We start from the raw sequence: 16,439 nt of genomic DNA on the forward strand, positions 1-16,439 counted from the left end.
TGGGGGGTATTAGCAGACTTTTTGACTGGCGCCGGCGCCTTCTTGGCTGGTACCTTGGTGGGCATCAGGGCTCGGCTGGCCACATAGTCATCTGCTAGCCTTACCGCCTCCGTGTAAGTCTTGGGCTTTTTGTCGTACACCCAAGCCCTCACCGCCGGCGGGCACTACTGCATGAGCTGCTCCTGAAAGATGAGGTCCAGCAGGTGTTGGCAAGTCCTGGCCTCATAGCCCTCCACCCAGCGTATCCCGTACAAAGCCATGCGGGTCACATAGGTGACATAGGACTCAAGAGGCTGCCTCTCTTCCAGCCGGAATTTACCCCGGTAGGCTTCAGGGGTAAAACCGTACTGAAATAACAAAAGTTCTTTCAGGTGGTCATAATCATCAGCATACTCCTCTGGAAGCGCCATCATCGTCTGCTTAGCCAAGCCGGACAGTAAAGGGTCCAAACGTGCAACCCTATGCTGGGGAAGCACTTTGTACCGCCGGCACTGCGTTTCAAAGTTCTTTAAAAACTGTCAATCTGATCATTGCCTTCCACGAACTTGGTGAGACTGTGCTGGTCCAGTTTGAGTTCATCCGTGCTGGGTTGGACAGGGGGGGCAATAAGCGGGTCTGTTCACTGCCATAGAGATGAACTGCAGCCGCTCCTCCGGTGTCCCTCTGTCACTCCATGCAGTAATCAGTGCCAACATTTCAGGGGTAAATGGACTGGTAGCCGCAGCAACCAGTACCCCTCCTGCTGCACTGGTCCCGGGAGGTGCACTCGTTCCCTCCCCGGGATTCTGCCGCCCCAGCACTGGGTTCCTTCCCTGATCTCTGGGTGGCTGTACAATTGCAAGCTGAGCTGTATCCTGAGGCTCTGCAAGCCGGGCTTCATAGTCACCGATTGCCGCTACCATGTCTGCGACTGCCTGATTCTCATAAACCAGTCCATATTCACGGCACTTGTCCCTCAGCTGAGTTCGGGTCCTCAGGGTGGATGAGTCTTCCGCTTCACTCATGGTTCTCGGTCGCAGCAGTGAGGTGTTGTTACAACTTGTGTTAACTGTTGCACTACTGTGTGTTCAATATCTTTAGCCCCAGGAACTCGCAATTACCATCGAGTTCCCACTATATTACAGTATCCCTCAGTACACTGTAATACAGGTCCAGTTCAGTCCCGCTGCTGCCACCAGTTTTATTATAAGCCTGTGACGGGAGCTTTGTAACAGGCTATAATAATACACCAAATAACTGGGTTGAACTGAACGAGGCTTAGATATAATAAAGTATATTTATTCCTTAAATAGGTGAACACAGCAATATAGTACAGTAACAGGCAAGAAGTAGCACTTACTTGGGGATGGGGAATGAGAAGTATCAAGTAGCAATTCTCCAGCAATCCGGTGACATTCAAGATGGTATCAGAAGAACTAAAAACTGTAGGGTTGACAGTTTATATACCTGTGTAACCCTATTCTTAACATTGAATACAGACTATTGGTGAACAATTATTCAATCCCTAACGTGGAGACACAGATTAACCAATGCCCCCCAGCTAATTAGCCCATGTGTACTGGGACTCTATGGGTAGCCCCATAATTAAATCAGGGGCGACGACCAGTTTACCAAATGAAGTATCTGCATTGTTTGTAGGTGTAGACATAACACTTACAAACCACTCCAGTTTGATGATTCTCCACCCTCAGGTAACAATTAGAGTAGCAGAATCTGTTGATTAGTACTTAGTGTAAACAATCCGGGCAGTTAACGTTTGATCACAGTGCTTAGGCTCAATCAGCCGGCTGCCCTTCATGACCTATTAGCATAGCAGATGGTCTGCATTTTCAGAGCAGATCCAAAATACCATACATATATACTTTAATATCTACACATATTAATAAGTTCCATTCTGGTGGGCTCAGTGGGTCGAAATTTGCCAGTTTTTAATGCCTACAGTGACTCCACACATTGGCCAAATATCAACGCTCTGCGACCTCCAGAACTGGAGATGCACTTTAAAACATTAAAATACAGGATTATAATTGAAGGAAAACCGTTATTCCTCGCCTAGGCTTCAGAGAAAGCTGAAGGCCTTGTGACTGGACACAATCTGCACCATTTTGCAGCAGACTTCCCCGGGAAGCTTTACCGCCCTGCCACTGTTATCTTCGATCTTTGGTGAACTTACAGCCCTGGTAAATGAAAGAAATGAAACGTAACGCAAGCCAGGTTTCAAATCCTTTGTCTCAATTTATTACTCATAGGGTAATGACTTTTATACACAAAAAATAAGATATTAGTTAGAGGCGTAACACAGGCGTATCCTGGGTGTGTCTTGGGCGTAGCTTTGATTAGAGGCGTGATTTAGGGGCAGGACATATTAGTGGCATGATTTTTGGGACGTGTCTCTCCCTATACAAGCAATGTCTGAATACATAGCTTATTCATTGTCTGTTATCAAAAGAGACCTTGAGTCTTTAGCAACTATATTACACTATTTTGCTTCTTGCATAGAACCAGTTTATTGTATTCTAACTAAAACAGCAGGAGACTGTCCATACAAAAAGTATCTTAGCAATATCCTGAGCAGGAAGAAAGGAAATGCAATTTGGCAGAAACTGAGTGCATTTAGGAAATATATTTCAGCAAAAGGCTGACTACAGAATCTTAACTAGTTATGATCAGAAAAAATGGAAGCTTAACACAAGTGCAGATTCTGGCCTGACATACTGGTCCTAACAATTATGAAACATGGGAACATACATTTTCCTGACATGACAAGGTGTAAGCCACATTCCAGGACCGCAGTCCAGTTAACCCCTTGCCTCCCTGGTGAGGTCAGGGGGTGGCCGTATGGGGTGCAACCCCTTTAATACCAGGCCAATCCCCCTCTCCCTCTACAAACACCTCCCTCAGCCTGGCAATGTGCTTGTGGGGAGGTAACGCCAGCGCATGTGTAACGGAAATCTCTGCATAGAGGTGTACAAGTGTAACCATCAGTGGAGTCAGTATCAGGAAAGTTGGAGCACTACTTAAGCCAGTAAGAAAAAATATTGCAGGAGTGTGTCCCATGAGATAAAAAATATTTAATGGATCAAAAAGCATAGGATTACATAAACGGAGCCCAACTGGCCCCCACCAACGCATTTCAATGAACCTTAACAAAGAACGTGATGCTCGAAACGCGTTGGTGGGGGCCACTTGGGCTCAGTTTATGTAATCCTATGCTTTTGATCCATAAAATATTTTTTATCTCATGGGACACACTCTCCTGCAATATGTTTTCTTACTGGCTTAAGTAGTGCTCCAACTTTCCTGATAATGACTCATCTGGATGCTGTGGATAAACGGAAGCACACACCTTTGGTGGAAAATCACTCAGAAGACCATATAAATGTGAGTTTATTACTCGTGTCTGTATACACCATATATCTATTATCCACATTGATGCATTTATGTCTGGACACTAGCGTGTGGGAATTCTTACTACAGTGATCGTGGAATTCCATCCAGCTACTCGAATAATAGGGGATTAGTGGTGTTATTACTACTTGGAACATTGGTCTATATACATGTGGTTCTCCAGGGAAAACAGCAGTTTAGTTTTTACATCTTCAATTACCTTTGCGTATATAAGCTATTGATTCTATGTTAGAGCACCATACAGCTTTTTTTTCTTAACCATCAGTGGGAAAGGTCCCTGTGTGAGGTGGCACCACTTGTTACCTCATTACTGCATATGTCATTAAAAAAGGGAGACTTACAGTAACCCCCTCAGGTGCATTTTCATGTCTACGTGTAACGTGTGAAATAGATGGTCAGCCCTTGCTGCTCTCTAGAGATATTAAAAGAACTTGACATACAGTATATAAAGGCGGCTGCATTAATGTCCCTCAATTGGGACGTTAGTCTGTGTCTCTGTCCTCCACCTCAGTATTCACAGGACATTCTAGGACATTTGGCTGCGGCTGTTTCACCGCTAATTACCCCACAGCTAGCCACTTCGCTGCTAAGGTACTTGCCTAAACCCCAACCCTAAATCTACCTAATTCTTAAACCCCCCACCCTAACCGCTAAAACCACTTAAATTAACCCCCTAAACAGTAATAACATTTACATTAGAAGCGGCTGGTGTCAGAGGATCCGTCTGCGGCCTAATGCCAGCGACCAAATGGTCACGGCAAAACTATTCTGATTCAAAGCGAAGTGAAACTAAATACCACATAAGCATAATGGGAAAAGCACATTTTATTAGAACCAACAGCATGGAAATATAAACATTATTAAGAATAACATTTTTCTTTAAATAAAACTACAATAAGAATGATACAAATAACCTGCATTTAAAACGTTATAACTTTTTATCCTTTTAAAATGCGCATTCTATGCACCATAAACTAAAGTCACCATTCATTGTGATGTAGCGTAACACAGATACACGTGTGCATTATATGTGAGCACCTTAGTCGCTGGTTATCCCTAAACATGCCTGGCTTTAGAGATAGGTCTTTATTCTGTGTGTCCTCTTGTGCGTGTTCAGGTAGGATAAATGACTAAATCCCTTCCCACATTCCCCACATACATGCGGTCTGTCCACTGTGTGTGTCCTCATGTGTGTGTCCAGGCTGGATAACTGACTAAATCCCTTCCCACATTCCCCACAAACATGCGGTCTTTCCCCTGTGTGTGTGCTCTTGTGTCTTTTCAGGTGGGATAGGTCACTAAATCCCTTCCCACATTCCCCACATACATGTGGTCTCTCCCCTGTGTGTGTCAAATTGTGTGACCTCAGGCTGGATAAATGACTAAATCCCTTCCCACATTCCCCACATGCATACGGTTTCTCCCCTGTGTGTGTCCTCTTGTGTATGTTCAGGTGGGATAAGTCACGACATCCCTTCCCACATTCCCCACATGCATATGGTCTCACCCCTGTGTGTGTCCTCTTGTGTCTGTTCAGGTGGGATAAGTCACTAAATCCCTTCCCACATTCCCCACAAACATGCGGTCTTTCCCCTGTGTGTGTCCCCTTGTGTATGTTCAGGTGGGATAAGTCACTAAATCCCTTCCCACATTCCCCACATACATGTGGTCTCTCCCCTGTGTGTGTCCTATTGTGTTTCCTCAGCCTGTATAAATGACTAAATCCCTTCCCACATTCCCCACATACATGCGGTCTCTCCCCTGTGTGTATCCTCTTGTGTTGGTTCAGGTTGGATGACAAACGAAATCCCTTCCCACATTCCCCACATACATACGGTCTCACCCCGGTGTGTATCCTCTTGTGCAAGTCCAGGCTGGATAATTGACTAAATCCCTTCCCACATTCCCCACATACATGCGGTCTCTCCCCTGTGTGTGTACTCTTGTGTATGTTCAGTTGGGATAAGTCATTATATCCCTTCCCACATTCCCCACATACATACGGTCTCTCTCCTGTGTGTGTCCTCTTGTGTTTCTTCAGCCTGGATAAATAACTAAATCCCTTCCCACATTCCCCACATACATGCGGTCTGTCCCCTGTGTGTGTCCTCATGTGTGTGTCCAGGCTGGATAACTGACTAAATCCCTTCCCACATTCCCCACAAACATGCGGTCTTTCCCCTGTGTGTGTGCTCTTGTGTCTGTTCAGGTGGGATAGGTCACTAAATCCCTTCCCACATTCCCCACATACATGTGGTCTCTCCCCTGTGTGTGTCAAATTGTGTGACCTCAGGCTGGATAAATGACTAAATCCCTTCCCACATTCCCCACATGCATACGGTTTCTCCCCTGTGTGTGTCCTCTTGTGTATGTTCAGGTGGGATAAGTCACGACATCCCTTCCCACATTCCCCACATGCATATGGTCCCACCCCTCTGTGTGTCCTCTTGTGTCTGTTCAGGTGGGATAAGTCACTAAATCCCTTTCCACATTCCCCACAAACATGCTGTCTTTTCCCTGTGTGTGTCCTCTTGTGCATGTTCAGGTTGGATAAGTCACTAAATCCCTTCCCACATTCCCCACATACATGCGGTCTCTCTCCTGTGTGTGTCCTCATGTGTGTGTCCAGGTGGGATAACCGACTAAATCCCTTCCCACATTCCCCACATACATGCGGTCTCTCCCCTGTGTGTGTCCTATTGTGTTTCCTCATGCTGGATAACTGACTAAATCCCTTCCCACATTCCCCACAAACATGCGGTCTTTCCCCTGTGTGTGTCCTCTTGTGTATGTTCAGGTGGGATGAGTCACTAAAACCCTTCCCACACTGCCCACACACATGCGGTCTCTCCCCAATCTGTGTTCTCTTCTGTGCGCTCTGGTCTGATAAAGTCTCTCCAGGTAGTCTTCCCACTTTCTCCAAGATCTTTTCCTGTGGCAGCAGCTAATATATATTTTTTAATGAGAAGCAGTTATATTGTTTATTAATTGCCTTGACTGGTTGAAAGATGCATTTTCTATCATATTTATTGGAATGTTGCAAGATTGTTCTGTCCTCATCTTTTCCATATACTCATTTGGGTGTTTGAACTTCAGATGTTTGAGGAGGTAATCCTGACTGCTAAAAGCAACCTTGCAGTGTTGGCATGGGTGGATTATTGGCGCTCGTCTTTGTACTAGACAAAAAAACACATAATAAGAAAATTAGGCATTAGTTATCAAAAAAAGTGTGCGTGTGTGTCCACGCACATTTTAAGTTAAACTTAATAAGAAAATTAGGCATTAGTTATCAAAAAAAGTGTGCGTGTGTGTGCACGCACATTTTAAGTGAAACTTCTTTGTCCTTTGTCAGTTTTGTCACAGAAATTGTATTTGTGATGTTTTTAATTAAAATCCAAACCCAATTTCAGGGAGAAAATGCAAAGAAGTTTGACTTAGAATGCATGTGCTCGGCACCCCCGCCCCCTCACCTCGTTTTAGCCATTTGCACGTCTATATTTACACTAACTGTGAATTGTGTGTGTGTATATATATGTGTGAGTGAGTGTGTCTATGAGAGACTTTTTTTTTGTTTATGACTGTTTTTGTGTGTAGCATTGGGAGTGGGCCCACCTGTGCACCAGAGAGTTTGGTGTGGAACAGTCACCCGAGCATGGAAGTTGTGGCTGAGTTCTGTCTGGGCCAGGTATTGGAAGGGGTCCAGGCGGCTGATTATGGAACTAGCGGCCGACTACTGCGGTCCTGCACCTGCGTGCGGTGCGGGCCTGTATTTGCGCGGTGTGAGGTGCACCTGCGCATGCTTTCCGTGCTGCCTGCGCACGTGCGCTGCGCCGGCTTACGCACTACCGGACGCACCTTTGAATGGCGCTGGAAACGCTTTTGCACGTCGCCGACGTCTGCGCGGGTGTGGCGCGCGCACAGTAGTAGCATGACGTCACTTCCGTCATGGATTTCTGTTTCAACACGAAGGATTTTTCCTATCAAAACTCTATGAGGTGCCAGCAAAGAAGTTTCACTTCAAAAAGTCACTGTTACACAAACTGTCTTACAAAAGGTCATGAGGGAGAGGTAAGTTGGCATATCCCATCTTAGGTGTCCCAGTTAAAGTGTATGGCAGGGTTCATTTTGGAGTTGAAATTGGAGGTGAAGATTAGAGTAAGATTGGGACTGGGAATCTGCACAACAACTTTGCAACTGTGAGAAATTAACTCTCTAAAATCTGTGATTATTTGTACACTTCTATCCTCCAGAATCTGGGAAGTCTCTCCTCCTGCATCTCACTATGCCCTTCCTATTGTTTTTTCTGTTTACTGTTTCCTAACTCCTTTGTGAATGTCTCTGTTCTCTCTAACTTCCCCACTTCCCCACTGCAGCATTATTTATATACCTCTCTCCTAGGTAGTTGCCCTGGGAAGGGTGGGTAGGCTTCCTGTGGGGGTAGGGAAGGGGTGGTGATGAGGGGTTTACTCCTTAATTACCTTAGCGACTAGAATGGAAATGTTTTACTGGCCACTAATGGTGTTAGGTAATGTCTTCTTTTAATAAAGTATTAACCCCTTTGGTGCCTGTGGTATACCTTGGAAACCACAGGCATGAGACAGGTTAATGTTATTTTGCTCATAGGTTTCTGTAATAATAGACATTACAGAAGCCTATGATAGAAATATTAACCCAATGCGGTATGTAAAGCATTATTAACGGTTGCATTAACGGTTGATAACACACTGAATCCCTTCCCACATTCCCCACATACATGCGGTCTCTCCCCTGTGTGTGTTCTCTTGTGTATGTTCAGGTGGGATAACCGACTAAATGTAGCCCAAGGCTACATACGGGCATCAATGGTGCTGAACAAGGCTGTGAGGAGAAGACAGCAGTGAGGGGAGAGGTGCAAAGAGCTGTTGGGATCACCTTCTCATTGCCAGTTACTTGAGTGGCTGTTAAAATGCAATTGGGGCTATTGCACTTTAGTGAATTTAGTGTTTGGTAAACAGAGGAGGCAAAGTGGATAAGGAAAAATAACCCCCTGCAGATCAGTACCTGGGAGGCAAATAAAGGGTGTGGGAGGAAGGGGGATACAGAACACAAACAGCAATAGAAACACAGTAAGAGAAACCATGTGAGACGGGTAACTCTTCTCCTGAGGGGTATTGAGGAAATAATTTGACAAGCTGTTTGGGGGATAAATAAAATGAATATTTCTGTTTCTTCAGTAGTTTCGGGAGGTTTGCAAGGATTTGGAAAGACAATAAGTGATGGTAATGGTCACAGAGTAATAGTCTGGAGAATATAGATTTGGCATTAGCTGCCCAGTAAACTAGGTAAAGTAGTGTAGGTGACAGCAACCAAAGTTATCCATAATGTCAACAGCTGCCCCTGGTTAAATAAGGCTTTGAAAAGTGAAGCCCAGCGTTGCTAAGGCCTGGGACCCGCTGCGCCCGGCGGCGCGGGCGGCCGCACGAGCGTTCCCCACCAGCAGGGGAATCCTCCCGAGCCGGTCCCAGTCCCCCCTCACGGCTCAGCTCACTACACGCTGTGACGCGTCAGCCGCTAGGGCATTCAAGAAAATTATAATCCCTAGCGTCGACGCATCACGTGGTGTGGCTGTGAGCCAATGAGATGGCGAGGCTTCGGGAGGAGGGGAGGCTTCGGGGAGCGGGGAGGAGAGTGTGGAGGGAAAGCAGCGTGAGTGCCTGTGTGTGTGTGTATGTCTGAGTGCCTATCTGTGTTTGTGTATGTGTGTGCCTGCCTGTGTGTGTGTGTGTGCATGAGTGTGTGTGTGCCTGAGTGTCAGCGTGTGAGTAGGGCAGCCCGCACCAGCTCCCTCCTGCAGCCCGAGCCCGTGGAGGGGGGGGGGCGGGGTAGCGGGTCCCTCCGCTTAGACCACGCCCCTCCCTCTCCAGCCCCGGCTCCCGCTCCCTACAGACCGCATATCGCGGTCTGTGTCTGTCAGCGCCCCGCCTGTCTGCAGTGCGGGCGCGCTGACTGAGGGAGCGGGGCCTTAGCCTAAGACGGGGAAAGACTTGTGTGGGGTGAGAGGAAAAGGATGCTTAGGATAGCTATCAAGGAGAAAAGGCTGATTGTACAATCTCTTATGTGTTTGTAATCTCAGGATTTATTTAAACTGAAGCAGAGTAGGAAAATGGTATTTAAAGGGGCAGTCCCTCCTAGGAAGAACGTGACCCAACAATGGCATATTTAGTAGGTTAAATGTAGAGAATTGTCAAGTTAAAAAACTTGTTTAGCAAACAAAGAAAATAACACTTCCATAAAAAACAAGGTAATTATAATGCCCTCATTAATCAAACACATACAAGTTCCTGGAGAAATACAGAACAGGATTTCTTTCACAATACACAAATAAGTTAAACATATATTTTAACCCTTTGAGTGACAGAGGGGTCATGTGATCGCTCCCTCACTGATGACAGAACGGACGGGGAGACCCCATCCCTTCTATCCCATGTAGTGATATATCCGTCCTGCCCTGCACAGGAGCACAGAATGTCATCTCCCCTAGGAAAACCAGCAGGATTACTATGACGTAGCTATTACATCATGGGGCCAGACGCGGTGACATAGCAGCTACATCAAAAGGGCACCCAAAGGGTTAAATGGTGATTTCATCCTCTTCAAGGAAGTCATGTAGTCCAAGTGATTTCATGTTTTCCCGCCGCTAGGATTTAAAGCAGCAGTTCAAGGTGCATTTAAAAATAAATAAAATATACGTTACCCTTCAATATGCGCATCAATGCAATCCCAACACTGACAAGTGATTAGCTAAGTTGCCGATCGATCCGTTCTCCTGTGATCTATCTGCGAAGATTTGGCTCGGGGGTTCAATAAATCACTGTGTAATGCAGTGTGTGTGTGTGTCAGACAGTGTGTGTGCGTGTGTCAGTGTGTGCGTGTGTCGGTCAGTGTGTGCGTGTGTCGGTCAGTGTGTGCGTGTATTTGTGTGTGTCAGTCAGTGTGTGTGTGTGTGTGTCAGTGTGGTTGGAATTAACCGCCACTAGGTTGGAGTCAGTCACTGTGTCGGTCATTGTGTGTGTGTGTCGGTCATTGTGTGTGTGTGTGTCGGTCATTGTGTCTGTGTGAGTCAGTGTGTGTAAGTCAGTCAGTGTGTGTGCGCCAGTCAGTGTGTGTGTGCGCCAATCAGTGTGTGTGTGTGCTAGTCAGTGTGTGTGTGGGCGTCAGTCAGTGTGTGTGAGTCAGTCAGTGTGTGTGTGAGTCAGCCAGTGTGTGTCAGTCAGCCAGTGTGTGTCAGTCAGCCAGTGTGTGTCAGTCAGCCAGTGTGTGTGTGTGTCAGTCATTCCATGTGTGTGTGTGCGCCAGTCAGGATGTGTGTGTGTGCGCCAGTCAGGGTGTGTGTGTGTGTGTCAGTCAGAGTTTGTGTGAGTCAGTCAGTGTGTGTCAGTCAGTGTGTGTGAGTCAGCCATTCCATGTGTGTGTGTGTGCGCCAGTCAGGGTGTGTGTGTGTGTGTGTGTGTGTGTGTCAGTCAGGGTGTGTGTGTGTGTCAGTCAGAGTGTGTGTGTGTGTCAGTCAGTGTGTGTGTGTGTGTGTGTGTCAGTCAGTGTGTTTATGTGTCAGTCAGTGTGTGTATGTGTCAGTCAGTGGGTGTATGTGTCAGTATGTGTGTGTGTGTGTGTGGGTGTCAGTCAGGGTGGTTGGATTTAACCGCCGCTAGGTTGGATTTAAAGCAGCAGTTCAAGCTGCCTTTAAAAAAAATACAAATAAAATATATGTTTCCCTTCAATATGCGCATCAATGCAATCCCAATACTGACAAGTGATTAGCTAAGTTGCTGATCGATCCGTTCTCTTGTGATCAGTCGCAAAGATTCGGCTCGAGGTGTCACTAAATCACTGTGTAATGCAGTCAGTGGAACATATATTTATATTCATATGCGTTCCACTGACGTGTGCTCGCTCCCGAGCCCTGGTCCTGTCTCATGGGGCTTCTCCAGCAGCAGCAGAATCTCCCTGTTGAAGTAAGTATTGTGACTTGAACTAAACTGGTTCCTGGGGTAAAGTTAGCCTCTACTGTTAACCCAGATACATACAGGAGGTACGGGTACATGGCGGTGTGGGGGGTGCTCGGCAGCTCACTGGGGGGGATAGGTACATCACTCGGGGGGCGGTGTTCGGTGCATCACTGGAGTGTGTGCATGTCAGTGTGTGAGTGTGCCAGTCAGTGCGTGTGTCAGAGTGTGTGTCAGTGTCACGGTAGCTTATGACAAGATATAATGAACACCAAATATCTGGGTTGAACTGAACGAGGCTTAGATATAATAAAATATAATTTATTCCTTAAATAAGGTGAACACAACAATATAGTACAATTAACAGACAAGAGGGTAACACTTACTCAGAGTTGGGGGATGGAGAAGTATCCAATAGCAATTCTCCAACAGTCCAGTGACTTTCAAGATGGTATCAGAAGCTCAACTCCAGCACAACTCCAGCAATCCAGTGACTTTCAAGATGGTATCAGAAGCTCAACTGAAAACTGTAGGGTTGACACAGTTTATATACCTGTGCAACCCTATTCTTAACATTCAACACAGCCTATTGGTGAACAATTATCTAACGTGGAGACTAACAGACTAACCATGCCCTCAGGTAACAGAGTTTGTTGATTGACTAATACTTAATCCCTAGACATTGGGTAACAATCAAGGCAGTTACTTTTTGATCACCGTGCTTAGGCTACTCAGCCGTTTGCCCTTCAGGACTTATTAGCCTAGCAGATGGCGTCTGCATTTTCAGAACAGATCTAAAATAAAATACATATATACTTTAATATCTACACATATTAATAAGTGCCATTCTGGTGGGCTCAGTGGGTCGACCTTTGCCAGTTTTTAATGCCTACAGTGACTCCACATATTGGCCAAATATGAACTCTCTGCGACCTCCAGAACTGGAGATACAGAAATGCACTTTAAAACATTAAAATACATGCTTATAATGAAAACATGGGAACAGGGGAACATACATTTTCAAGGTATAACAAGGTGCAAACCTCATCCCTGGACCGCAGTCCAGTTAACCCCTTGTCTCTCTGGTGAGGTCAGGAGATGGCCATATGGGGTGCAACCCCTTTAATACCGGGCCACCCCCTTTCTCCCTCTACAGTCAGAGTGTGTGTGTGTCAGTCAGTGTGTGTGTGTGTGTGTGTGTCAGCGTGTGTGTGTGTCAGTGTGTGTGTCAGTCAGTGTGTGTGTGTGCGCCAGTCAGTGTGTGTGTGTGTGTGTGTGTGTCAGTCAGTGTGTGTGTGCGCCAGTGTGTGTGCGCCAGTCAGTGTGTGTGTGTGTGCGCCAGTCAGTGTGTGTGTGTGCGCCAGTCAGTGTGTGAGTGTGCGCCAGTCAGTGTGTGTGTGTGTGTGCGCCAGTCAGTGTGTGTGTGTGTGTGCGCCAGTCAGTGTGTGTGTGTGTGCCAGTCAGTGTGTGTGTGTGCGCCAGTCAGTGTGTGTGTGTGCGCCAGTCAGTGTGTGTGTGTGTGCGCCAGTCAGTGTGTGTGTGTGTGCCAGTCAGTGTGTGTGTGCGCCAGTCAGTGTGTTTGTGTCTCAGTCAGTGTGTTTGTGTCTCAGTCAGTGTGTGTGTGTTAGTCATTCCATGTGTGTGTGTGTCAGTCAGAGTGTGTGTGTGTGTGTGTGTCAGTCAGCCAGTGTGTGTGTCAGTCAACCAGTGTGTGTGTCAGTCCGCCAGTGTGTGTGTGTCAGTCATTCCGTGTGTGTGTGTGTGTGTGTGTGTGTGTCAGTCTGTGTGTGTCTCAGTCAGTGTGTGTGTGTGTGTGTGAGTGTGTGTGTGTCAGTCAGTGTGTGTGTCAGTGTGTGCGTGTGTGTGTGTGTGTGTGTCTCAGTCAGTGTGTGTGTGTGTCTCAGTCAGTGTGTGTGTGTCAGTCAGAGTGTGTGTGTGTGTGTGTGTGTGTGTGTGTGTCAGTCAGAGTTTGTCTGAGTCAGTCAGTGTGTGTCAGTCAGTGTGTGTGAGTCAGCCAGTGTGTGTGTGAGTCAGCCAGTGTGTGTGTCAGCCATTCCATGTGTGTGTGTGCACCAGTCAGAGTGTGTGTGTGTGTGTGTGTGTGTGTGTCAGTCAGAGTGTGTGTGTGTGTGTGTGTGTGTGTGTCAGTCAGAGTGTGTCAGAGTGTGTGTGTGTGTGTGTGTGTCAGAGTGTGTGTGTGTGTCAGAGTGTGTGTGTGTCAGAGTGTGCGTGTGTGTGTCCGTCAGAGTGTGCGTGTGTGTGTCAGTCAGAGTGTGTGAGTGTGTGTGTGTGTGTCAGACAGAGTTTGTGTGTGTGTGTGTGTGTGTGTGTCAGTCAGGGTGGGTGTGTGTGTGTCAGTCAGTGTGTGAGTGTGCCAGTCAGTGTGTGAGTGTGCCAGCCAGTGTGTGTGTCAGTCAGCCAGTGTGTGTGTCAGTCAGCCAGTGTGTGTGTCAGTCAACCAGTGTGTGTGTCAGTCAACCAGTGTGTGTGTCAGTCCGCCAGTGTGTGTGTGTCAGTCATTCCGTGTGTGTGTGTGTGTGTCAGTCTGTGTGTGTCTCAGTCAGTGTGTGTGTGTGTGTGTGTCAGTGTGTGTGTGTCTCAGTCAGTGTGTGTGTGTGTGTCTCAGTCAGTGTGTGTGTGTGTCTCAGTCAGTGTGTGTGTGTGTCTCAGTCAGTGTGTGTGTGTCTCAGTCAGTGTGTGAGTGTGCAAGTCAGTGTGTGAGTGTGCCAGTCAGTGTGTGAGTGTGCCAGTCAGTGTGTGAGTGTGCCAGTCAGTGTGTGAGTGTGCCAGTCAGTGTGTGAGTGTGCCAGCCAGTGTGTGAGTGTGCCAGCCAGTGTGTGTGTCAGTCAGCCAGTGTGTGTGTCAGTCAGCCAGTGTGTGTGTCAGTCAGCCAGTGTGTGTGTCAGTCAACCAGTGTGTGTGTCAGTCCGCCAGTGTGTGTGTGTCAGTCATTCCGTGTGTGTGTGTGTGTGTGTGTGTGTGTGTGTGTGTCAGTCTGTGTGTGTCTCAGTCAGTGTGTGTGTGTGTGTGTGTGTGTGTGTGTGTGTGTGTGTGTGTGTGTGTGTGTGTGTGTGTCAGTCAGTGTGTGCGTGTGTGTGTGTCTCAGTCAGTGTGTGTGTGTGTCTCAGTCAGTGTGTGTGTGTGTCTCAGTCAGTGTGTGTGTGTGTCTCAGTCAGTGTGTGTGTGTGTCTCAGTCAGTGTGTGTGTGTGTCTCAGTCAGTGTGTGTGTGTCAGTACGTCAGTGTGTGTGTCAGTACATCAGTGTGTGTGTCAGTACATCAGTGTGTGTCAGTACGTCAGTGTGTGTGTGTCAGTCAATGTGTGTGTGTGTGTGTGTCAGTGTGTGTGTGTGTGTGTGTGTGTGTCAGTGTGTGTGTGTGTCAGTGTGTGTATGTGTCAGTCAGTGTGTGTATGTGTCAGTATGTGTGTGTGTGTGTGTGTGTGTGTCAGTTAGTGTGTGGGTGTCAGTCAGGGTGGTTGGATTTAACCGCCGCTAGGTTGGATTTAAAGCAGCAGTTCAAGCTGCCTTTAAAAAAAATACAAATAAAATATATGTGTCCCTTCAATATGCGCATCAATGCAATCCCAACACTGACAAGTGATTAGCTAAGTTGCTGATCGATCCGTTCTCTTGTGATCAATCGCAAAGATTCGGCTCGAGGTGTCACTAAATCACTGTGTAATGCAGTCAGTGGAACATATTTATATTTATATGTGTTCCACTGATGTGTGCTCACTCCCGAGCCCTGGTCCTGTCTCATGGGGCTTCTCCAGCAGCAGCAGCATCTCCCTGTTGAAGTAAGTATTGTGACTTGAACTAAACTGGTTCCTGGGGTAAGATCAGCCTCTACTATTAATCCAGATATATGCAGGAGGTACGGGTACATGGCGGTGTGGGGGGTGCTCGGCAGCTCACTGGGGGGAATAGGCACATCACTCGGGGGGCGGTGTTCGGTGCATCACTGGAGTGTGTGCCAGTCAGTGCGTGTGTCAGTCAGAGTGTGTGTCAGTCAGAGTGTGTGTCAGTCAGAGTGTGTGTGTGTCAGCCAGAGTGTGTGTGTCAGCCAGAGTGTGTGTGTGTGTGTGTGTGTCAGCCAGTGTGTGTGTGTGTGTGTCAGCCAGTGTGTGTGTGTGTGTCAGCCTGTGTGTGTGTGTGTGTGTGTGTCAGTGTGTGTGTGTGTGTCAGTGTGTGTGTGTGTGTGTGTGTCAGTGTGTGTGTGTGTGTGTGTGTCAGTGTGTGTGTGTCAGTCAGTGTGTGTGTGTGTGTGTGTGTAAGTCAGTGTGTGTGTGTGTGTGTAAGTCAGTGTGTGTGTGTCAGTATGCGTATGGGCCAGTCAGTGAGTGTGTGTGCATCAGTCAGTGTGTGTCTGTGTGTGTGTCAGTCAGTGAGTGTGTGTCAGTCAGTGTGTGTGTGTGTGTGTGTCAGTCAGTGAGTGTGTGTGTGTCAGTCAGTGAGTGTGTGTGTGTGTCAGTCCGTCAGTCAGTGTGTCAGTGTGTGTGTGTCAGTCCGTCAGTGTGTGTGTGAGTCAGTGAGTGTGTGTGTGAGTCAGTGTGTGTGTGTGTGTGTGTCAGTCCGTCAGTGTGTGTGTGGTGTGTCAGTCCGTCAGTGTGTGTGTGTGTGTGTGTGGTGTGTCATTCCGTCAGTGTGTGTGTGTGTGTGTGTGTGTGTCATTCCGTCAGTGTGTGTGTGTGTGTGTGTGTGTCAGTCAGTGAGTGTGTCAGTCCATCAGTCCGTGTGTCAGTGTGTGTGTGTGTGTCAGTCCGTCAGTGTGTGTGTGTGTGTGTGTGTGTGTGTGTGTGTGTGTGTGTGTGTGGTGTGTGTGTGGTGTGTGAGTGTGTGTGTGTCAGTCAGTGAGTGTGTGTGTCAGTCAGTGAGTGTGTGTGTCCGTCAGTCCGTGTGTCAGTCCGTGTGTCAGTGTGTGTGTGTGTGTGGTGTCTCAGTCCGTCAGTGTGTGTGTGTGTGTGTGTGTGTGTGTGTGTGTGGAGTGTCAGTCCATCAGTGTGTGTGTGTGTGTGTGTGTCAGTCAGTGAGTGTGTCAGTCCATCAGT

The 16,439-nt window shown here is 47.3% G+C and overlaps 1 protein-coding gene across 3 annotated transcripts in view; it reads right to left on the reverse strand.

Moving 5' to 3' along the window:
- Window positions 1-4,215: 4,215 nt before the first annotated feature.
- Window positions 4,216-16,439, reverse strand: part of LOC142466681 (uncharacterized) — a 262,650-nt gene continuing 250,426 nt past the window's right edge. For 2 of the 3 annotated variants that reach the window (XM_075571971.1, XM_075571972.1), the window contains exons 2-3: window positions 11,777-11,917; window positions 4,216-6,584 (exon numbers count right to left, since the gene is read on the reverse strand). In XM_075571971.1, coding sequence (XP_075428086.1) covers window positions 4,481-6,121 — 1,641 coding nt within the window. In that variant the 5' untranslated portion in view covers window positions 6,122-6,584; window positions 11,777-11,917 and the 3' untranslated portion in view covers window positions 4,216-4,480. Of the gene's footprint in view, window positions 6,585-7,263; window positions 9,257-11,776; window positions 11,918-16,439 lie in introns of those variants that run through there. The other variant, XM_075571973.1, reaches the window with a different exon arrangement.

Source organism: Ascaphus truei, chromosome 15, assembly GCF_040206685.1.
Source record: "Ascaphus truei isolate aAscTru1 chromosome 15, aAscTru1.hap1, whole genome shotgun sequence".
Lineage (NCBI taxonomy): Eukaryota > Metazoa > Chordata > Amphibia > Anura > Ascaphidae > Ascaphus > Ascaphus truei.